The sequence below is a fragment of the Chrysemys picta genome, chromosome 3 (genome assembly GCF_011386835.1).
Source record: "Chrysemys picta bellii isolate R12L10 chromosome 3, ASM1138683v2, whole genome shotgun sequence".
NCBI classification, from domain to species: domain Eukaryota; kingdom Metazoa; phylum Chordata; order Testudines; family Emydidae; genus Chrysemys; species Chrysemys picta.
Window position 1 is genome coordinate 38,932,256 of NC_088793.1, and position 25,177 is coordinate 38,957,432.

Genomic DNA, 25,177 nt, shown 5'->3' on the forward strand with positions numbered 1-25,177 from the left:
CCACTATAACCCCCAGATCCTTTTTCACAGTACTAGGCAGTCATTTCCCATTTTGTATGTGTGCAACTGATTGTTCATTCCTAAGTGGAGTACTTTGCATTTGTCCTTATTGAATTTCATCCTATTTATTTTAGACCATTTTTTCCAGATCATTTTGAATTTTAATCCTGTCCTCCAAAGCACTTGCAATCCCTCTCATCTTGGTATCATCCACAAACATGCCATTATCTAAATAATTGAGGAAGATATTGAACAGAACCGGACCCAGAACTGATCCCTGAAAGACCCATTTGATATGCCCTTCCAGCTTGACTGTGAACCACTGATAACTACTCTCTGGGAATGGTTTTTCAGCCAGTTATGTACCCACTTTATAGTAGGTGTAGGAATGCTACCATAGAGGTCCTGGACTTCAATCTCTTATGTAGCAACCTAAATTTGGCCTCCAGGACCTCTCTCCTCCCTTTCCCTATGTCACTGGTACCTACATGTTCCATCACCATTGGCTCCTCCCCAGCACTACATAGAAGGCTATCTACATGTCTCAAGAGATCCACTGCTTTCCTACCCAGCAGGCAATTCACTATGAAGCTCTCCCAGTCATCACAAACCCAAGTATCTATATTTCTAATAATCAAATCCCCTACTATTATTACCTGTCCTTCTTAATAATTGCTCCCGGAAGGGTATCCTCAGTGCAAGTGGATACCATGACATCATCTGGAAGGTGGGCCCTGACTATGGGATCATTTCCCTCCGCTCCAGCTTGATGCTTTCCTGTCTTGAGACTTTCATCTTTCTTAACAGCCCAGGGGCAGTCGGACAGTAGATAGGACATCTCTACTGTGTCCCTGAACGTTTATGTTCCTCCAGTGAAGCCACTCTTGCATCCACTGTCCCTGAGGGTTGTGAGTTGCATGCTCAAATGCACTGCCTGCCCATGATGATTCTCATTTATGTGAGAATAATGGCAACCTCAACCAAGGTAACCTTAATTACTTTGCACTGTACAGAAACGGTGATGTTCTTTACTACAGTGAACAAACCTGAGTTATGTATGTCTGTATAAAAGCCAACGTAACGTTTATAAGGCACTAGAGCATTAAAAATGAGCTAAAACAGGATTACACACTAATCCCACTTGTAGTGGAAGACCTATGACTCAGAAGTGAATTATAAAGGCCGTATGTCTGATGTGAGTTGATATGTATTATTCTGTTGAAACAACTAAATAATCTGGTAAATTATTTCTATTGGTTGGGGTTGTTTTTAGAAAAGTCAGTGATTTTTGAGGCATTGAGGGTAAATTCTGCTTTAATTGTTTGAACACTGAAGCAGATTTTATTCATGTTTTGTTCTCTCTCCTGAAGGACTGGAGGCAAGTAAATTCCTATACTCTCTCCTTAATCTGGCAGAAGTCCTGCCTCACTCCATCCTCCTCCTCGCTCTCCCTTTCTTTCTTCTTCTGGCGACCAATAACTCCTTCCATTTCCGTAGTAGTTTCTCAGCTTCATTCTTCCTGATAATCTTATTTCTGCCCTTGGCCCACCCTCTCCACTTTAGCACACTACTGGCATTATGCTAATTCTTCCCTGTACCTGGGCTAACGTTCCAGTGTGACCTGCCTTCCCCTGATTGTTTCCAACTTGGAGCAGCAGCTAGTAATCACCATTTGGGGAGGTGAATCACATCTGTAGTGCAGGCAGAAGTAAGTGGAGTGTTTACCAGCAGAGAGTGGGGTCTGCCTGCTTCCAAGATTCCCAACTCATTTCATTATATGATTGTAAACATTTCAACAAGATACACACATACGACAGTTAAAATTAGAACTGGGCCAGGGATCGAGACTTTTCTGTTGGCCCCATTATTTCCTGCAGAATTTAGGCTTGCTTCTTTTTTTTTTTATTAAATTTCTAGACCTTATGGGGACGGAGTTAATCTGATTTTGCGTGAATACACTGTTGTCTCATTTGTCTGGCTCCTCAGAGAGACAAAGGGAAATAGTAGGGCAAAGAAAAGTGTGAACTACCCCATTCATTATAATGCCACATGAACTCTGAACCCTAGCAATCCCAGGGACCAACAACAAGAATTTTCCTATAAACTGGGGACATATCAGTTGGAAGTCTCAGAGGAGGAGATAGACCTGGATATATTGGTTGATCACAGGATGACTATGAGCTGCCAATGTGATACAGCCATGAAAAAGGCTAATGCAATCCTAGGATGCATCAGGCTAGGTATTTCCAGTAGAGACAGGGAAGTGTTAGTATCATTATAAAAGGCACTGGTGAAACCTCATTTGGAATACTATGTGCAATTCTTGTCTCCCATGTTTAAGAAAGATGGATTCAAACTGGAACAGGTGCACAGAAGGGCTGCTAGGATGATCTGAGGAATGGAAATGTACCTTATGAGAGGAGATGCAAAGAGCTTGGCTTGTTGAGCCGAATCAAAAGAAGTCTGAGGGGAGATAGAATTGCTCTATATAAATACATCAGAGGGATACATACCAGGGAGGAAGAGGAGTTATTTAAGTTGAGCGCCATGGTGGACCCAAGAACAAATGGATATAAATTGGCCATCAACAAGTTTAGGCTTGAAATTAGACGAAGGTTTTCAACCAACAGAGAAGTGAAGTTCTGGAACAGCCTTCCTAGTGGAGCAGTGGGGGCAGAAAACCTGACTGGCTTCTAGACTGAGCTTGATAAGTTTATGGAGGGGGTGGTATGATGAGACTGCCTATAATGGCATGTAGCCAATCTGCGACTTCTAGCAGAAAATATCTCCAACATCTGGTTATGGGACACTAGATGGGGCGGGCTCTGAGTTATTACAGAGGATTCTTTCCCAGGTGTCTGGCTGATGGGTCTTGCTCACATACTCAGGGTCTAACTGATCACCATATTTGGGTTGGGGGGGTTTCGCCTTCCTCTGCAGCATGAGGCACGGGTCACTTGTATGTTTAAACTAGTTTAAATGGTGGATTCTCTGTATCTTGAAGTCTTTAAACCCTGCTTTGAGGACTTCAGTAACTCAGCCAGAAATTAGGGGTCTATTCCAGGAATGGATGGGTGAGGTACGGTGGCCTGCAATGTACAGGAGGTCAGGCTAGATGATCATGATGATCCCTTTTGACCTTAGAGTCTACAAGTCTATGATCCAGTGTACAAGTCATCATGACACAGGTTCCCTCCCATCAGGGAGCTGTGGCCTCAGGCCCCAGGACAGGAATCAGTTGTTGCTGCTGAGCCTCAGACTATCTGCATTTGTTTCTCCAAAGCCACTTCCTTCCCCACTTCCTGGGATAATGTGTGGCCAACTAAAAAGTTTAACTCAGTCCCTTACGTTCTGTTCTCTTGGGATCTGTCCATGACTTGCTCCCTAGGCAAGCTAATCTACTTCTCAGGGCACAGGCTCGCCAGTCAAATACACAACAAAAGCCCAAAGAAAACAAAATTCTTTCCCCGGACTAATTTCTGAGGTTGCAGTTTCTCCACAGCAGGTCTGTGTCAATATCCTGCAAACTTCCCTGCCCTCTATCTTAAGTCCAGCCATGCTCTCTATAGGAAAAACAGCTCCTACTTCTTCCTAGTCTTTCCATGTGATGAGGAATCAGAGCTGCTTATATACATTAGCTTCTTTTCCCAGCAAGCCATGCTGTGGTAGTCCGCAATTCCCAGACTACAACTCCCAGCAAGGACTAAAACGAGGGTCAAGATAGTGCTAGACCTGGTCTCTGTCTTAAAGGAGCAATATGGTCTGTTACCCAGAACTTTTAATTAGTTCACTGTTGGTAACATCTTAATGGCACATCACAACACTGCGAGATAATATTTCTGTCACAAGAGGATGATTTTTGCATGGCAACACAAACATCGCTGCAGTGACAGCCCGGAAGAGCCTGTGCTCTAGGAGACTATCCCGTAATGCAGGAGGAACAGGCTGGCCACTTCCACATTTGAATTTCTGTGGGCTCTTCTCTACTGGCTTCACAAAATAAACACCATCATGGTATGATTGCTAGGGATCAGATTCCTCACCCTCGCTGAAAATTGGACCCTTCAGCCTGCCATAGACGTGGGGTAAAAGCTTAAACGGAGGGCTAAAAGAGAGAGAGTGGTTCAAGATAATTAAAATGGTACAGAACCCTAAAGTTTTATCCTGTTATCCTCCATTCCCTCTGTTGTGCCAGTGATGTATCTCTCACAAACCTCTGTGAAAATTTCTCTATGCCACTCTTTAATCGTGCCATAGTTTTGATCCACAGAGGCATTAAACTGTTGTTATTTCAGTTCTTCCCCAAAACTCAGTTCTTCCACAAGGTCAGGCCCCACTGTGATAGACGCTGTACAAACACATTGTGCCAGATATAACAGACACATGCAATATCTTTCAGATTATGGTATCAATTTTATAAATGTTATTTATGGGCCAGGGATTGTATTCTAGATGCATGGGCATAGGCAGCGAGTTATATGGTGCTCCACGAATATTCAGGAACATGGGCCAAAAGCTCCACCAATGTTTGGGCTTATATTTTCAGAACCGTCCTGTCCATGGGACGGACCGGGGCAACCGCCCTGGGCCCCATGCTTTGGGGGCCCCTGCGCTTCAGGGGGATGCGGAATCCAGGGCAGTCTGGGGGGGGTAGTTGGGAACCTAGCACTGGCAGCAGTGAGCAACCCGGCCCCAGCCCACCCTGCTTTGCTCCGCTCCACCCTGCCCCGCCTATTCCCACCCCTGCTCCACCCACGTCCTGCCCCCACTCCACCCCTCCCCACAAACCTCTGCCCCACCTCTTCCCACCCCTGCTCCACCCCCTCCCTGTTCCCATTCCACCCTTTCCCTCAAGCCCCCACCCCGCCTCTTTCTGGCTTCTGCCTCCTCCCCCCCCCCCCCCGATCAACGCCGGGAGCCAGTAGGGCGGGCGGGGCTGAGCGGAGCGGGCTGGGGCCAGGTTGCTCGCCGCTGCCGGTGCCAGGCCCCCCGCTAACTCCCCCAGGCCGCCCTGGACCTGTGTCCCCCTGAAGTGCGAGGCCCCCCAAAGCACAGGGCCCAAGACGGTTGCCCCGGTCTGTCCTACAGACAGGATGGCTCTGCTTGGATCCATTCTGGGCACCACCAAAAATTATACAAACCCGGTGCCCATGTGCATGGGGGAAGGTTACCAAATTCACTTCAGGAACTGATTACTGAAAATCCTGGGACAGGTAAACAACTCCGGAGAAGTACAAGCCCTGGGAGGAACTGCATAAACTCATTCAGACTGGGTTCAAGAGGCCCAGGAGACAAAGAAAGGGTTTTGCCATAAAGAGTCAGCATAAACTGATTCAGGGGCCTTCATTTTGATTGTAACCAAGAGGGCAAAATCCTGCTGGAAGGGTTTGAAGTCCTGGAACCTACCAGGGTTTCCATGTGGAATATGGGTGACACCTAGCATGTCTGTAGACTGCATCTTGTTTTATTATTTGTGTCCTTTATAATTCTTTTATTCTAAAACAAATATACTGGGCTCCATGAAGGCTGACTGGTCACCTTGTCATTGTCCCTGAGAACAAACAGACTGTAGATTCTGGACTAAAGTCAGATCTGTTGTGATGACAGTGAATTGTAGTGGGGACTGCAAGCCTAAATCCCCTATTTAGAGGGTGAGGGAGAGCAGTGATTGCTGGAGTCCTGAGATCTAAAGGGGTGCCCTGGAGAAGACCACAAAGGAGACCAGGGTACTGTTAACCCGGAACTGTGACATACATAACTAGCGACAGTCCCTGTCCTGAAAAGTTTACTTCTAAATAAACAAAACAAATCAAGGAGAGAGCAAGGGAAATAAAGTGATTTGTCTAAGGTCACGCAGCAGGTCAGTGGCAGAGTTGGGAACAGAACCTAGGTTTCCTGCCTCCCAGCCTAGAGCCCTATCCACTAGATCACACTGATAATAATAGCCATAGTTTATTATAATATATTATTTCAATAATAGAACCAGCAAACATCAATTTTAAAAATATTGATGGAAAATGGGGTTAGAAATTGTAATTTTTTTGGGGGGCGGAAATTGTCCCTGTTCAGTTCTGCTTAATAGTAATAATTCAGAACCTTGTAGATGTGATAATTCAGACCATTCAGAGTAGTATATTTTAATGAGTGAACGTCAGTGTTGGAAAGTCATAATTTTAAGATCAATAGGAACAAATACAATCATCTAATTTGACCTCCTGCAGGACACATGCCATACAACTTCATCTAATGATTGTTGGATCAAGCTTGATAACTTGTGGTTGAACTGGAGCATATCTTGTAGTAAGAAATAGAGTCTTTATTTAAAAAATCCAAGTGATGGAGAAGCTACCATATCCCTCAGAAATTGGTTCCATATTGCACATACCTAGGTAATTAAGGAGAAAAATTAACTGTTGTACTGGTTCTGATATCTGCTGGGAGAGCAATACAGCGGTGCACAGACAATCCAGGAAGTTTTTGGAAAGTATAGGGGACAATTTCCTGGTGCAAGTTTTGGAGGAACCAACTAGGGACAGAGCTCTTCTAGACCTGCTGCTCACAAACCGGGAAGAATTAGTAGGGGAAGCAAAAGTGGATGGGAACCTGGGAGGCAGTGACCATGAGATGGTCGAGATCAGGATCCTGACACAAGGAAGAAAGGAGAGCAGCAGAATACGGATCCTGGACTTCAAAAAAGCAGACTTTGACTCCCTCAGGGAACTGATGGGCAGGATCCCCTGGGAGAATAACATGAGGGGGAAAGGGGTCCAGGAAAGCTGGCTGTATTTTAAAGAATCCTTATTGAAGTTGCAGGAACAAACCATCCCGATGTGTAGAAAGAATATTAAATATGGCAGAAGACCAGCTTGGCTTAACAGTGAAATCCTTGCTGATCTTAAACGCAAAAAAGAAGCTTACAAGAAGTGGAAGATTGGACAAATGACCAGGGAGGAGTATAAAAATATTGCTCAGGCATGAAGGAGTGAAATCAGGAAGGCCAAATCACACTTGGAGTTGCGGCTAGCAAGAGATGTTAAGAGTAACAAGAAGGGTTTCTTCAGGTATGTTAGCAACAAGAAGAAAGTCAAGGAAAGTGTGGGCCCCTTACTGAATGAGGGAGGCAACCTAGTGACAGAGGATGTGGAAAAAGCTAATGCACTCAATGCTTTTTTTGCCTCCATCTTCACAAACAAGGTCAGCTCGCAGACTGCTGCACTGGGCAGCACAGTATGGAGAGGAGGTGACCAGCCCTCTATGGAGAAAGAAGTGGTTCGGGACTATTTAGAAAAACTAGACAAGCACAAGTCCATGGGGCCAGATGCGCTGCATCTGAGGGTGCTAAAGGAGTTGGCGGATGTGATTGCAGAGCCATTGGCCATTATCTTTGAAAACTCCTGGCGATCGGGGGAGGTCCTGGATGACTGGAAAAAGGCTAATGTAGTCCCCATCTTTAAAAAAGGGAAGAAGGAGGATTCGGGGAACTACAGGCCAGTCAGCCTCACCTCAGTCCCTGGAAAAATCATGGACCAGGTCCTCAAGGAATCAATTATGAAACATTTAGAGGAGAGGAAAGTGATCAGGAACAGTCAGCATGGATTCACCAAGGGCAAGTCATGCCTGACTAACCTAATTGCCTTCTATGAGGAGATAACTGGGTCTGTGGATGAGGGGAAAGCAGCGGATGTGTTATTCCTTGACTTTAGCAAAGTTTTTGATACGGTCTCCCATAGTATTCTTGCCGGCAAGTTAAAGAAGTATGAGCTGTATGAATGGACTATAAGGTGGATAGAAAGGTGGATAGATCGTCGAGCTCAACAAGTAGTGATCAATGGCTCCATGTCTAGTTGGCAACCAGTTTCAAGTGGAGTGCCCCAAGCGTCGGTCCTGGGGCCGGTTTTGTTCAATATCTTCATTAATGATCTAAAGGATGGTGTGGACTGCACTCTCAGCAAGTTTGAAGATGACACTAAACTGGGAGGAGTGGTAGATACGCTGGAGGGTAGGGATAGGATACAGAGGGACCTAGACAAATTAGAATATTGGGCCAAAAGAAACCTGATGAGGTTCAACAAGGACAAGTGCAGAGTCCTGCACTTAGGACGGAAGAATCCCATTCACTGTTACAGACTAGGGACCGAATGGCTAGGAAGTGGTTCCGCAGAAAAGGACCTAGGGGTTCTAGTGGATGAGAAATTGGATATGAGTCAACAGTGTGCCCTTGTTGCCAAGAACACTAACGGCATTTTGGGCTGTATAAGTAGGGGCATTGCCAGCAGATCAAGGGACGTGATCATTTGACATTGGTGAAGCGTCATCTGGAGTACTGTGTCCAGTTTTGGGCCCGCTACAAGAAGGATGTGGAAAAATTGGAAAGAGTCCAGCGGCGGGCAACAAAAATGATTAGGGGTCTGGAGCACATGACTTATGAGGAGAAGCTGAGGGAACTGGGATTGTTTAGTCTGCAGAAGAGAAGAATGAGGGGGGATTTGATAGCTGCTTTCAACTACCTGAAAGGGGGTTCCAAAGAGGATGGATCTAGACTGTTCTCAGTGGTACCAGATGACAGAACAAGGAGTAATGGTCTCAGGTTGCAGTTGGGGAGGTTTAGGTCGGATATTAGGAAACACTATTTCACTAGGAGGGTGGTGAAGCACTGGAATGGGTTACCTAGGGAGGTGGTAGAATCTCCTTCCTTAGAGGTTTTTAAGGTCAGGCTTGACAAAGCCCTGGCTAGGATGATTTAGTTGGGAATTGGTCCTGCTTTGAGCAGGGGGTTGGACTAGATGACCTCCTGAGGTCTCTTCCAACCGTGATATTCTATATTTCTATGATTCTGCATTTAAGCTTGACATGTGAACAATTAAAAAACTGTAGAAACAGTCCACTCTAGTCTTGGGAACAAAGTGCAAATTTCACAGTATGCAGAAGAATATATGTAACCTGTGGAATCTAGAGTTGAAATGTGTTATTAAATCTTGAATATGTTTGTGCTGAAAGAATGTAGAATTGATTTTGGAAACATTTCAGAATGTCCTCTGCTTTTAAAGACTGATAGAAATGGGAACATAATACTCCAGCTTATAATGACCTTAGACATCTTTTTTCTCCTGCCGATTCTACTACACAGTGCCATATTAAGGACAGGATTTTTGAGACTGAGAACAGTTTTGTGCCACAGTTAATTGCTGAGTGTGAGCACAATCTGTCCCAACATCCTTTGCCAGAATAGAACAATTAGAATGCATTCTGATGACATATTCTTTTGCATGGTGTGATTAGAGGATGAGCATAATATGAGAGACAGTTCAACATTTGGGGAATGTAGGCACACTTTTAAATGTACCACACTTAGGGACACTTTTAAAAAAATACATGGTGAAATCTTGGTCCTCTAAATTCAGTGGCAAAACTGCTATTGACTTGAGTTGGGCCAGGATTTCACCTACAATTTTTTAAAGTCTGAGACAGTCAGATGTCTAAATACTAGTGGATTGTTGGGTTTTTTTGGCCAACAATTAAATCTGAGTTTCCAGATTTTTTTGATCACATCTGCAAATGACGGGAACTGCTGATTAACTGAAAATTGATCAGTAAGGGATATTGAATCTTGGCTGAATGGATTTCTGAGATGCCCAATATAATACAGTACCTCTGCATTACTATGGGTATTAATCAATGAATGTATAAGCTTAACTGGATAAATGGTTTGTCCTACATTTCAGAGATGCTGAATTGAAATTCTGTTGGGATTGTAGTTGTATATAGAAAAATTGCCTCATACGTCTAATTCTTTCCGTTTTAAATGGATTGCTGTTCTTAATTGTCTTCATCAAAATTCTCCACATTTCAAAAAAATATTTAAATAATTATTTGTATGTATTTCATGTATTAGTATATAGAACTAATATACTAATGTCCCCAAAATAATGTCTAGGACTCTGTACATAGAATGAGATAGTGGAGGAGTGAACCCTGAAATACAGTGTTAAATCTCATTTTACATGCAGGTCTCATCGTAGGTTGGGAATGCACTTTTCCAAAGTCCAAACAAAAATCTGATCCAAAGTAATTTACATGTTTTAAAAAGCAATTTAGAAAAAGAACAATTCAAATATAGTAATAGGTTATATCTATAAAAACGAGCATACTTAAAAAGGGCTAGTCATTCAAAAGAGCTCGTTATTAAAGACACAGTTAGAGCTAGCCAGTTCCCTCAGTCCTTGAAATTCAGAGTTCCCGTGTTTGGGTTTTTGAGTTGAAAGGAGTAGGGCAGATAGCGTTTTGTTTCAATGGAGCATTTAAGCAGTAATCCTTTTTAGAAGGTAGGTTTTTTATGGGTATAACGTCGCTAAAAGGCTGCATTGTTCTTTTCCTAGTTTAGATTTTGTACATAAAATGCATTTCCTTGGATTTATATATAATCTGCACATTCAAAAAGAGGTGGGGGCAGAAAAATAAAATAAAAAAATCATTTATGAAGCTCCTCCCTCTCTTTCATAACCAGGTACCCTATCATTTTGGTGCAGAGTGGAGATAAACTTCTTCTCAGATGTTATTGTCATGACAGTTTTAGTTGACAAATTTATTGTCTTGATCTATTACAATTTAATAGGCTCTTTATTTTCTTATCATTCACAGTCTATCAGGATGCCCCAGAGCCACTTCCGCCATGAAGAAAGCAAAGCTGTCTGGAGAACAGATGCTAACAATAAAGCAACGGGCCAGTAATGGTAAAATTTTAATCATTCTCTTTTAAATATTACCTCTTTGCAAGATAAAAGACACATTGCTATGTGGGCCTTTTTATAAGTCTTTCTTAGTGTATATCATGAATGAGATCATTTTAGAAAGCAATGCAACTGATGTCCATGCTATTGAAACCTGAGCCAGAAATACAGTAGGTCAGATTCTGGCCTGAGTTACACCAGAGAAAATCTGAAAAACTCTATTGGCTTTATTGAGGAGATTCTGGATTTACACAGGGGTAGCTGTGTAAATATTTCCCAATATAATAAAATGCTGTGTTTTTTCTGACTCAAGTCTGATGCTCCAAGGTGGGCCAATGGGTCTCACATTGCTCAACTGCTCAGAAGAGGACGGGACCTGATTTTCAGAGGTGCTGAGCACACCCAACCCCCACTGGTTTCAATTGGAATTGTAGGTGCTCAGCACTTCTGAAAGTCAGATCCAGAGGGCTTTGTGCTAATCATCTTCAGGAAATCCTCTGGCCAATCTGGAGGCCCACATTCCTGGCTTGGAACCTGTTGATCAATGGAAAACTATACAAAACTACTTTCTACCTTCCTGCAGTTGTGCTCCAGGACAAATACTGGCAAAGCAATATCATAAAGCTGTATTATATCCAACATCCCAGCCATGTTGGAGTTGCATGAAAAGCACTTTCAGCAGTTCATATACAATCCAAGGGAAAGTACTTTTTAAACTTTAGAGAGACAAGGTGGATAATATGTTTTATTGGACCAACTTTTGTTGGTGAGAGAGTTTGAAAGCTTGTATCTCTCACCAACAGAAGTCTCTCTAATATCCCACCTTGTCTCTCTAATATCCTGGGACCAACACAGTTGCAACTTTAAGTTTGGAATTTAATGAGAGGTGCTTATTTTTCCTGAACCATTAATCTCATCCCTTACACATGTGATAAGCTGCCATCCAAAATCCATAAAGCTGCCATCTTTTCCACCTTCAAGTCCCTTCTCAAAATTTACCACTTCCTTAATGCTTATGGAATGTTGCCATCTGTTAACAGCTAGCCAGGTGACAATTTGTGTTTATTGCTCCTGACTGGGTAAGAATTGCACACAGCCTATGATTTTGTTACCCTGTCTCCCCTAATCCCAGTCCAATTGTTTGTCTCATACATCTAGTATGTCTTGCCATTTAGACTGTGATCTCATTAGGTCAGGGACTCTCATTTGTTATATGTTTATACAGCTCCCAGTCCCAGATCCTCAATGGTAGTTAGGCACCTAACTCCTGTTGATTTCAGTGGGAGTTAGGTGCTTAAATACCTTTAATGATCTAAGCTCTAGCGCAATGAGGCCCTCACTTGGTTGGCCTCTAAGCACTACCACAGTATAAAGGAGCCTATAATAAATAATAATCACTACACGGGACCTCTTCATTTACAAAGCAGTTAAAATATCCCAAATTGGAACTATGAAATTAAGAAGCAGCTTTGATTGGCTCCAGAAAGAATCCCCTGCACTCCTCATTAGCTGGAAGAATAAAGGCTATGACGTTTCAAAGGTGTGAAGGGGAGGGCTATAGTCAGGAAAAAATGGGAGAGTCATCAGAGTTCTTTTAGAACTTGGGAGAAGTGGGGAGTAGTCTTAAAAATATCCAGAATTAATTTGTTGTTACAAATGTAATGAATATAGAGTTATCACATTAATAGTCAACTGTATTGGTGTCTGCAAGACACATTAAAGATATGTATAATCTATTGGTGGCAAAATATCATTAATCAGACATACCAAGAGAAACCCCCATCCATCAGAAAGATTGTAATTAAGTGTGTATGAGGGCATGAGATTGGTTTAAAAATCATGAGATTAAAAAAAATCACTTATTTTCTTTTTAGCGTCTTCTGGTTTTTGAGCCTCTAGGGAGAGCTGTCTACCTGCCATTTGTGTATGATCAGGTTCAAAAATCAACCTTTAACACACAAGCAAAAAATGTGTGCCTCCCCACTGGCTGCCTGGAGGGAGACTCCACGTACCCTCTCCAAACTCTTTAGGTGGAGGCACTGCCAATCTGTCCTCCTCGTCCCCTACACCAATCACTATCCTGCCTCCTATGTATCCTCCCTGCCCCACTTACATTCTCCCTCCAAGCTCCTCCATTGTCTTCTGTCTTTCATGTATGTGGTGCTTTGCCCCTCGCAGTCTCCTATCCATCACATTCTCCTTCCTACTTCTTTTTTCCCTGCCCATTCAAGTTCACACCTACCTTTCCTACTCCGCTGCCCTATGAGACTCCCTCCTGCACACATACCGCATATTCTTCAGCTGTACTCTACATTCCTCATCACACAGAGAGGCCAGTGTCCCACTCCTGCCTTCTCTATATCCCTATGTTCAGCTTCTCTTCATAGTGCCCCTCGCTGCCTCCTGACGGCAAGGACATCTTTCATAAGGGTCACTCTCATTGACTATGGACAGCAGTGGCCATCTTTGCTGAGGGCAACTTAAACTTCCTTCACAACAACCTGCCTCAGAGTGGTCAAGCCAGAAAACTTCCCATGGTTTGTCACAGAGTAGTTCCCCCTGTAGCAAACTGAGTGAGCTTTGTCAGATCCAAGGGCTGGCTCAGTAATGGAGCTTGTCAATGGAGTTTGCCTGCCAGTTTCTTAATCTCCCTGACCCTATCTCATACATATCCTTACCCATAAAAACTACAGGGGTAGGAGCTGGTGGGCAGCCTCCCTAGATAACTGGAGCACTGTTACTGAGCTAGCCCCTGGGCCTGACAAACTTCCCATGCTTCACCACAGGTGGGATCTCCTAGGTGACAAGCCACAGGAAGGTCATTAGCCTAGGGGAGCTCTTGAGTAAAAAGAGAAATGGGAATAGTGGGAATTTATGTGTGAGTTCGACATCTTTAACATACAAACCCCTAAGAAATCAACACACAAAAGGCTGGGTTACCTGGTATATCACATACCTGACAAAAACTCACAAAACAAGGAAATAAAAAGTTAAGCAATCTAATAATGCATACTCTCTACTCCTCCATTCACAGGCATGTGCCTTATCACTATCACAACTACCACAGACTCAGTTCTCCTGCACCATCTTTACCAAACAACCCCTTCCCATACACCAAACTACTACACCTAGCATCTGCAACCAGTAGTGTCATGATGGGGGAGTTTTGTGAAGGGGATGTGCAGAAGGGAAGGTTGATGAGTAAACTAGTGTGTCAGGCATGGGTGGTTTGGTTAAAGGACAGTTGGAGAAGGTTGTACAGAACAATGTGTATACAGTAGCAACAATATTTAAAAATCTGGTCCATTTTGCCCCTGTGTGAAGATACAGCTTGGAGAGGTTAGAGAAATATAACTTTATAGTGTGTCCAGTAAAGACATACGTAAAAGGAAGATTCCTGAATTAAAAAGATTTCCACCCCAGCCACTGGAAAAACAAAAATAAATGTGATGATCAGTGTTATATGTACCTGTAGCCATTTAGTCTAATTGCACTTCTCTTCAAGAAAGCTACTGACTATGCAAACTATAATTCCTCTGATGATCATGCAATACAGAAATTCCTTGGTCAACAGGGATTGACATCCATCTAGTTGTGACACTTAGGACCAGATCCTCGGTGTACATTAGCATAGCGCCACTGAAGCCAATGGAGCTACATGACTTTACATCAGCTGAGGATCTGGTGATCGCATAGCAAGCACATAAATACAGAATTAAATAGGACTCAAAAGGGATCTCCTTTGGGCAATTTGAGTCACCAAAGAAGATACAAGACCAATAGTAATTAATACCAAAAACTTAAAGATATAAACCAGCGCAATAATTCAGTCTTGGGCTTTCTAGTATCTACTGTCACAGACAGAAACAGCATGAATGACAAAGACCTATAACCCACATCTACCGATGGATGTAGTTCATTACAAACTTTAATAAAGCATTCCAGTGTTGTGAACAGGAAGGAAGCTAGACCAATATCCATCAGTGAGGTGCCCTGGTGAAATCCTACTCCTGGTGAAATCAGTGAGTTTTGCTATTAATTTCAATAGGTAAGGAATGGGCTGTAGAGGTAACATTTTCAAAAGTACCTAATTACTTAAGAGTCCAAGTCCCATTTTCAAAAGGCCCAGTTCCTTAAATATACTTCGGCATCTATCTGCCTCTTTAGGCACCTCAGTACTCCATGTAAGCACCACTGACATTTTCAAAGCCACCACTCAGTTGCTGCCTAACTCTGTTCACATCCAAGTCTCCCTGGCACTAAGTTTCCACCATTCAGCCTTTGCAAAGCTGCCTAAACCCTGACCTTGCCTCACAACTAATAAGCTGCTCAGAGCCCTAGCTCAACCCAAAGCCCCAGAGGCCCAAAAGTTTCTCAGCGAGAAAACACCTATCTTGCCAGTGGGGCTCCATCCCTGGACAGAAAAGATGAACATTTATGTTAGAAATATTATTGGAGAGAAGCAGACTCTGCTCTTAGAAATCAATAAAAATGAATTTATGTACTTTGGTCACACCAGGCACAGAGATGGGAATATCCTCGAGAAAGTTATCATGGAAGGAATGGTGGTGGGTCATCATACAAGGGGATGATCAGCGAGGAGATGGATAGATGGTGTGTGGCAGATCACGGAGAGATCAGTTGATGAGTGCGTGAAGTTAGCGATGGATCAAGAAGACTTCCAAAAATTCTGCTATGATGTCATTTAGACATGAAAAAATGGATTTTACTTCCTTACTGAACATGCCTACTGGATCAGACCCCAAAGGGAAGATAGGCAGTGTTAATCCCACTGGGTTAGGTGTGTTAGAAATGTCAGGATTTAGGCAACAGAGTGCATGTCCAGTTTTTGAAATTTAGGTACCTCCAATGTTAGGCAGCAGCTGAGAAGAGGTTTTGGAATGCCAATGGTGCCTAAATGTTGGACTTAGGCAGTTAGGTGCTCTGGTGCATAATGAGACATATAGGCACCTATTGGGTTTTCTAAAGTGCTTAACTCCCACTGAAATTATTGTGAATTAGGCATATAGGTACTTTTGAAAATCCCAGCAGGCATCTATCTGTGTCTTTTAAATACCTTTAAAAATCTGGCTCCTAAATGCTTAAGTAACTTTTGAAAATGGGACTTAGACTCCTGAGTCACCTGAACACTTCTGAACATGTTACCCTAGGTCATTCGGGAATGACCATTAGGTAATGAACTATGGAGGTGGCAGAGGCTGCAGGTGGTCCAGATTGACAGTGGTATTTTACAGTTTTTCTGTGTTGTGAAACATTTCCCCTGATTATATGAGCAAATGATTTTGGGATAATTGTGACTTGAAACTATTGCCTTGTTAGGATATTTTTTCTTTCCTTAAAAGGACAAGAGACATTGCCAGTATTTTTTAAAAAGGTCAAGTGTGACAATGCAGCAGAATTCATTAGCAGAGGTACATTTTTAATAATGCAAAGACATAATCAGTATATTTAAGCTGTTTCTACCATTCTCATTGGAAAATTACCACAGTTCTTAAAAGAGACACGATGGGAAATATATGGGTTTAACTTCAAATGGGAAGTTTGATGAGACTTAGTGTTTCTGAACTTTTTACATTAATAAGTTTAATTTCAAATATGAAATGTCTCAGTTGCAGAACACAGATTTATAGCTTAATTATTTTAATATCTCCTTCATTTTTATATTGCATAGGTATAGAAAATGATGAAGAAATTAAGCAGCTAGATGAAGAAATCAAGGAACTAAATGAATCCAATTCCCAGATGGAAGCTGATATGATTAAACTCAGAACTCAGGTAACAGTTTTATGAAGCCTTAAATTTAGCTACTTTTTACACGTGATTGATCAAAAGAAATATAGGAGAAAAATTGTCTTTGGAAAAATTGTTTTCTCTCACATTTTTGCTCATATTTCATATGTTCTTAATTTACATTTGTAAGCTTAGAAAACAGTATCTGTGGTGCTGTTAAGTAGTTATTTCCCACCACAGCAGCCACCAGTTTTAAAAAATGAAAGTCATGGCTAAATAGCCACCTTTGCATTTCCTTCTTATAAGATTTTATACAACCTTTGTATCTGTTAAATTCTCAGACAGCTAAATCATGGCATTAGTAGATGGAGAACACAGCAGTGGCCAGGGCATTCTGCTTGCAGAAGGAGTACACATAGAAGCAGCAATTGCTACACCTGTAATATTGTATAGCACTCCCCATGGCAACTGCACCAGACCACTGTTTGGTTGGAAAGTACTCCATATCCCAGCTTCATCCTATTTGGGGTCCACAGGAATTGGTCAGAAAATGGAGAACTATACTGTGAACATTTTCATTTCTCTTTTTCATGAAAATCTCTTGTTGAGGTTTTTGACCACTTCTGTAGATGGATAGAAAATGGGGTAGGGGTTCGTTTGCTTTCCATTGAAATTACATTTTCCAACCGGCTCTCATATCTAGTGCAGTTTATGATGCTTTGTCTCCCCACAGTTTGATATCAATAAGGTGTAGTAGGTACAGTCCACATTAAGACTTACAGGGCTTTTTGCAAGTTTTTTTTTTTTTAAATGCCTTCCATCTGGGCACTCCAGTATTCCTTAGGCCAGATCTCATCCTGTAACCTGCCACAAGTGTTTGGATTTCTGGATGAATACCTAATACATTATGGCTGTATAGAAAAATTAAATAAAAAACTGAAACACCCTCAGTATTCAAATAATCATACTGCTGCTCACAAGCGTAAAGTTATTCTTGTGTGAAAGAACTTGTAGGATCAGGGCTTTTAGGTGGAGACTTGTATCAACACAATAAACACACAATCCTTACACTATTTCTAGCTTTCACTTCTCAAACTGGTTCCATTGTACACTCTTAGGAAACAGGGTAATGGATCAAGTTGGGGAGAACCAGTTCGTTTGGAGGATTTAGACCACTGCATATTCTTAGGAAATGTTCAAGGGATCTATTGCACATTTTGATGTGACACAGACTTGGAAAGGGGGTAAAAGTGTTGATGACAAATATTTACTGTCACTAAAACTATTGACATCTAATGGAGAATCCCAACAAAATAAGACTTCACAATAATTCAGGGGTCACACTCTCAACCTGTTGTGTTCTCCAAAGGAAAATGAGTTTTCATTTCAAAAGGACAGACCTGGTGGGGCAAATCTCCCAGATAGCTTAAGGTCTTTATCAACTGTTTTAGTGACAGTAAATATTTGTCATCAATACTTTTACCCCCTTTCCAAGTCTGTGTCACATCAAAATGTGCAATAGATCCCTTGAACATTTCCTAAGAATATGCAGTGGTCTAAATTAAGGTCATTAAGACTATCACAGTCAATATGTAATGTATTGGACAATAAAATTTTACCTTAACCTTAACAAAATCTATACTATTATAAAAAATACATTGTGTTACGTAGATTTCAAACAAAATTCATTATATAAATTGGGAAATATGTAAAAGAAAATTTATAATATAGAAAGCAGTTTCTGTTCTGTAACTTTACTTAATTTATATACTGAAAATAAAAATGAAAAGTCACTTGATATGAGCCGTAACTAATGGTACCAATTACATTTCAGATATCTTATGAAGGTAACAGTGTGCTAAATCCTGAGAGGTGCTGATTACCTGGAACTTCACAAAAATCAATGCAGTTTCAGGTGCTCGGCATCTCTCAGTGTTTAGCCCAAGAGGAAAAATCTATCAGATAACAGTCCTCAACCACTTAAAGGACCAATTCTATGAGAGACTGTGAAATTTCAACTCCCATTGAAGTCAATAGGAGTTGATGGCTCTCAGCACCTCCCAGGACTGGGCCCTAATTATACTTGATGTAAGAGGTCAATACTCTGACTCCAGTTATTACTTTTGATGTTAAAAAATATAAGGATGAATATTAAACATAATGACTTGGAATATGACTGACCTTAGCTAAGAAGAATTAAAAAAAAACAAAGTTACACATATGTAGTAGGACTGGCTCTTTAGCACTGGAGTCCAAAAAGAGCATGAGTTTAGGGCATGTGCTTGGCCTGGTCTCTGACATACACAAATTGAAAATATAGCAACAGGAATGTCTTTCCATTCTCTGTGTTAAAGTAAAACTTATTTGTGCCTATTGCAGCATGCTGGAGAAATAGTTTGAGAACTATTCATCCCGAAGAAATGTTCCCCTGTAATATTGACAATGTGTGTCTCAGCTTGGATTATCTGCTGCATAAATATCAGTAGTCAAAGTCAAACCTACTTGACAGCTAGTCTTATGTGTGCACCAAGCTCTTAAGAAAAGATTTGCTTTTATCAATTAATGTTACAGACCAAATTATCAAAAATCCACAATCCACAGTGATAGACTTGAGGCATCTAACTGTCTGATTGTGCCAGCAAACGTGTTAAAATATACTGACCTAGGCTCATCTGATGTTCACATAAAAATCTTCTCCCCTTCAGACTTCCATACTGTTTGTGCTGACAAATGAGATAGTTCACATCAAAATACTATCATTTTTTCCTATAATTTATTATACCGGCAGTTAATTGTGGATGTCAAATTAGAGCCAAGTGACTGTCACTTTGAGAATTTGGCTCTCTGTCCTCTTTTCTGCTTCTTTGGCTTCATTTTCTACCCTCTTGCCAATGTACATCTTACCCTATACACACACACATTTTACACTTGGTAAGAGATGAGTTGCCCTATGTCATGGAATTTAAATAGCCATGTAAACTGGTCACGCTTTAAAAGTTTCTTCATTTTAGAAAGATTCTAAAGGTTTGAACAGTATACTTAAAATGGGGAACACTGTTGGAAATGCTAATATCTCTCCAAATAGAATACATCTTGTAAGTGTGACCACTGTATTTATATCAGTCTCACATCCAGTAAGTTACTTATATAGACCACTTCATGTATTGTCACATCCAGTAAGTTACTTATATAGACCACTTCATGTTTATGCAACACACAGTTTCTTTTCCTGAATTTCAAACTATTTGAGACAGTAATCAAATGTCGTAAGTTCTGTCTTTAAGTCCTTTACATCTTAGAGAATATTTATAAAGGCCACACAACAACAAATATATTGCTAATAAAATACAGCAAACTTCATTTTGTTTGTCATTAAACACAAACATTGAAAGCTGTTAGTAACATAAGGCAAAACATAAAAATATAGGAAAGAATAGTACTAAGACACACTTACCCGATTATTTTGCTGTACCTATTGTGCAACAATGTGTAATTCTTTAGCTTTCACTGGCAGTTCTGTGAGAATATTCATTGGGCAGTATAGGTTGAATGCAAATATAATTCCAAAGAGCCAAATGGTGACAGCAAAGGATTGTGCACACTTAGTTAATATGGCATATACTACAAAAATATGATAAATGTATCATCTACTCACACTAGCCCTGATCCTGCAACCTCATGGATACCGGTGGATTCTTATACCCATATGGTGCCTCCATTGATTTCACCGGGGTCCAGGCACATATAAGAGTCTGCCCACATGAATCAGCTTGCAAGTTTGAGGCCCTTATAAGTGCCTTTAAATACAAAAGGATATTTATTTTAAAAATATAAAATTGATACAAAGCCAGTACAATCAAATGTAAGGTAAATCAGTACTTCCACCATAAAAAAGACAAGCCGTTAAAATAAAGTCATATAATTTGCAGTTGTACATAGCAGAAAAACCTCTTAAAATTATTTAAAAAATTATAAACAAGTGAAACCTTTTTATTTAAACAAAAAGGCCCTTTTTTGTTCTTATATTACTGTTATCACTCACTTCAAGAACGCATGCTTTATAACGGCTTGCCTTATATTACATTGTACACAAATTTGTCCATTTTAGATTACCACAATGGAGAGCAACTTGAAGACGATAGAAGAGGAGAACAAAGTAATTGAACAGCAAAATGAGTCTCTTCTTCATGAACTGGCCAATTTAAGCCAGTCTTTAATTCATAGTCTAGCTAATATCCAGCTGCCACATATGGTAAGTGATTGAGAGCACAAGTTAAGGAATTTGGCGATCTTCAGTTCACCTCATACAGTAGATGTCGTTTTTATGTTTATGGTTCCTCAACCAGTTGGATATTTGTGGTAACAACACTGAAACCATAAAGATAAATTTAACTGCTAACAAAGGCACAGTGGGCCTGTTCCAATGTATCCTGTAAAATTAAGATCTAAATAGGCATTTTAAATGTTATAAAAATGGTGGCAATATGATATGATAGTATGTTATGCTTAAATTAATATACAATCAAGAAAATAAAAGTTGTATATGAACTACTATTTAATATCTCGTAGGAACCAATCAATGAACAAAATTTTGATGCTTACGTGACCACTTTGACGGACATGTATACAAATCAAGATCGTTATCAGAGTCCAGAAAATAAAGCCCTACTGGAAAATATAAAGCAGGCTGTGAGAGGAATTCAGGTCTGAACAGCTGCTATAGTGGTGAAAGTCTTGCTTAAAAAAAGGATGCCTCTTGTTTTTTGCTGCTGTAATTTACCAGAAAGTGTTATATATTTATTTCTGTTTGAAACAGTGTTATGCTTACAAGACTTCATAATGATTTTATGTCTTGCTTTAAAGATAGTAACTGCAGAATAGTTTTTTGAATACATTCACATTTTGTACGTTTTCATATAAGCTGACATAGTGTGATATGCCATGTAATGTTTATAGCTGCTAATGTATGCACATTTTTGGGGTATATATATTTCTGAAGAGGTAAGCTGATCAAAATAAATAGAGTGTAAATTCTTTTTAATGCTTTAGTGATTAAATGTTTTAGTATTTTGAACTGAAATGGACAAAAAAAAAACAGCTTTGAATGATAATGTTGCGGTCTGCAGCCACTTTTTAAACACTATCATTTTGCCTCATGTTGGAGGATTTTATGGGATTTAAGAAATACATTTTGTGTGCATATTGTTTCATAGCAAGAATTGGTTGCAAAAATGCTTTATTTTTGAACAATGCTTGAAAATATTATGTGACTTTTGTTTTCAGAGGATGGTGTGTGGTGGGGGCAATAAAATGAGGTTTTTTGAAATCCAAGAAAATGGCATGGATTAGATGTAAGATACAAAATGGGTAACAACATCAAGCCATGGAAACTTGACAGAAGATTCAAAGCAGCTTAAACAGCACTTTTTAATTAACTTCTAAGCATTACATGGTATGAATATGGGAACTTCCATTATGAAAGGAACTATATCAGAGGTGGACAACCTGAAGATTTCAGCTTTTATTTTCAAATAAACTTTGGCACCAACATTCTCTTATCTCTCCTGGACTGCTTAGTGCCCCTCTGAACTATGTCTTATAGCAATGTAGTTCATCTTTCAGAAACTCTGTATTTTCAATTTAAGATGAAAGACAATATTTTAAAACTAATATTGCCTTTTTACATCTTTAATTTTGGGATAAAGACAAATGATTTGTGTCTACCGTAGTTACTGAACTGGATTCATTGCTAGCTTTAGTAGGAATGCAGCTCAGTAAAGGTTTTTTTTCTTTTTGCTTTGCCAAGCATTTGATCCCATTTTTCATATTTTAATATTTATGTTCTGCATTTTGTTGGAGAACAATCATTACTGCAGCATTCATGTATGCTTTATATTTGTTCTACTATTATCTATTGCAAAAATGAATGCAATCAAATTTTAATGTAACTAAATATACTTCAGCACTTTTTTTGCTTTAAACTGGATCATTTTAAGATAAAACTTATTTGTACCGTCAAGATTTGATTGTTTTCTTCAAAATGACTGCACTATATGTATGCATAAGACCACTTTTTATTACGACATTTTTTCCTTTTTAAGTAGTAATTTTGATGTGTTGTGTTTTACAGATGTTGAATTTATTTAAAATTGATAGCATATCTTTTCCTTCCATGTCTTGATGTTATGCAGAAAGTACAAAAGTACTTTAAAATTTTGTTATGAAAAGGATGGGTTTTGTAAAAAATAAAATATTTTTAGCAGAACAGGACTTACAGGGTCATTGTCCCCACAATGTGCCAGTTGACTATTTGCACTTACCTTGCCCTATATATCCATACGGAGGTGTGCAATTTCTTGTGTCATTAGCCTTGTGACACTAAACCTGAACAAATTATAGTGGAAGCCATTATGGCCAATCCAGTAATATTGCTAAGGGAGACTACAGGGATCTCACAACAAATATTCTGATACAATATTCAACCTCGGTATATATATATATGTATAAATATATGTATATCCCAGCGGCACTTTATACTATTCACTGTACAAAAGCTTACAGTTTTCCATGAGGACTTTAATAACTAGCTGGGAAAAGATTATGTAATTACTTTGGGGGCTCTGCAGTCTTATCTGTACAGTGCCCTTTTTCTGTTGTGCTATTAGTTGTAGCTGCCATGCTCAGAATTGCCTTTTTGAGAGCTGAAGCAAGGTGCTTGTTGTTCACCTTCTGCCATATATATTGTACTTTTGCCCTAGCCTCCTTTTAGGGCTTTCATTGTTCATAATGGCATATGCATTTTTCCACTGCATTGTGTCTGCAGCTTCTTTGCCAATATAGTAATGCTTTCAGTAGAGTAATAGATAGTATCAGTTTTGGATTCTTATTGTTATCACCTATGTACAATGGAAAGGGATTTTAAGCACAAATCTGCTGCTCATCTAATGTTGGTACATAATATCAAATCAGAAGTTATCTGTGACTATTATATAGGGATCACAAAAGTGTCACATATTAGAATGCTGACCTTTCATATGAAATTATTGTGAGTCAGAGTTTATTTATTATAACTTATTGTTCATATTCATTTCTAAGTTAATTTAAGTAATCATTTATTAAGACAGAATTTTGTATAAACTATTTATTGTGCTCTCTGTGGAACTGAAGTTTGATTTATTTTTGTACTACACGGCATGGATTTGTTGACATTTTAATTTTGCTATAAATGTGTGGAATCACAAGTTGCTGTGATACTTCATTTTTAAATTGTGAACTTTGTACAAATTTTGTCATGCTGGATGTTAACACATCTTACTCTAAATAAATAAAAAAAATGTGTTGCCACACTTGTAGCACAGTGGTTCTATGATCAATGACAACATTTTCACTTTACCAAATGTACTAGAAGCCATGGTGCATAAATAATCAGCTACTATTTTTAGTGATGAACTTTGGCCCTTTTTTCCTTAAATTCTCCATGCAGGATCTTCAGCTGCTCCTTTTAATTAATCATACAGTTATTCAGTTTCATCCTTAACAGACATGTAAAAACAACCAAAGGTCACTGTTCCATTAGTGAGCTTCGCAATCATTTCAAAATTTCCTGCTAGTTATAGCATGGGAGGAAATTAGTGCTATTTCTCAGTATAGGTAACTCAACTGCGGTATTGTCCTCAATACATTTAAAATTAAATGCGTTGCTAATTAGGGTTGATAAACTCAGAAGTGATATTTGACTGAAAACTATATATGAACCTAAGACGTAATAATTTTCAAGCTCATTTGATCTGCAGGAGGGCCCCAAATTGTTTTTAGAATCAGTCAGCCTAACAGGGAAACTACACTTCTAGTCATCATAGTCTGCAAAAGAAACAATGAGTTATGGCAGTTGCTGTTGTGAGCAATATCAAACACCGTCCTGCACCAGCCACCAACATAAGTAAGGTCATTCCTGCAAAGGAGTTAACAATCAGTTTACATCTGATTAGCACTGTTGAACCACCCCATTAAAACATATTTTACTAGAATTAAACGTAACTAATTACACAGGGAAATAGCAATATTGATTTATAGGCAGATTGCTTACTTCAATGTATGTGTGGGTTCCTGCACTGGGTTTGATTTATATTCTACAATACTTAGTATCATCATCAATTAACTCTATGTTATATTATCCCTCTATGCCATTGTTCTTAATTATATTTTTTAGAGATCATTCTAACTGACCAGGACAGAAGCATTGCACATACTCTAGATTCTCCCTTTTCCCTTTGCTGGTTGACTGCTGAGAAAAAAAGAAGCCAAAGACGGCTCAGGACACTCGACACATTGAAAATAAAAGTGAGAATGTATAAGTAAAAATGAGAACTCAGGTAAAGCAAACCCTGTAATCAATCAAGAGTAACATAGCAACAAAAAGAAAAAGAAAATTCATTTTGTATATGGGCTAGAGAGAGAGAGGTAAAATTTAAATGAAGTTGATCTTAATTTTTAGGGTCACATGCAAAAGTTTATTCCTATCAAGTATCTCTGGTGTACCCAGAACCCATTCTGGTTTTTGCTGGGCGCATAATGAATGGCCTGTGACTATTATATAATATTATAGATATCATCTCAGAGGGACTTCCACAACAGGACTTGATCCTGTTTTCTAAATGTGAAAAATGAAAGAAAGAAACAAACCAGAATCTCAACGATTA

The 25,177-nt window shown here is 39.8% G+C and overlaps 1 protein-coding gene across 20 annotated transcripts in view; it reads left to right on the forward strand.

Annotated features, from left to right (window-relative positions):
- MYT1L (myelin transcription factor 1 like) overlaps positions 1 to 23,822 on the forward strand; it is a 386,408-nt gene extending 362,586 nt beyond the window's left edge. For all 20 annotated transcript variants that reach the window (XM_065587748.1, XM_042848749.2, XM_065587757.1 and 17 more), the window contains 4 exons: positions 10,639 to 10,730; positions 16,420 to 16,523; positions 20,587 to 20,730; positions 21,048 to 23,822. In XM_065587748.1, the coding sequence (XP_065443820.1) occupies positions 10,639 to 10,730; positions 16,420 to 16,523; positions 20,587 to 20,730; positions 21,048 to 21,188 (481 nt within the window). In that variant the 3' untranslated portion in view covers positions 21,189 to 23,822. The remainder of the gene's footprint in view (positions 1 to 10,638; positions 10,731 to 16,419; positions 16,524 to 20,586; positions 20,731 to 21,047) is intronic.
- Positions 23,823 to 25,177: the final 1,355 nt, after the last annotated feature.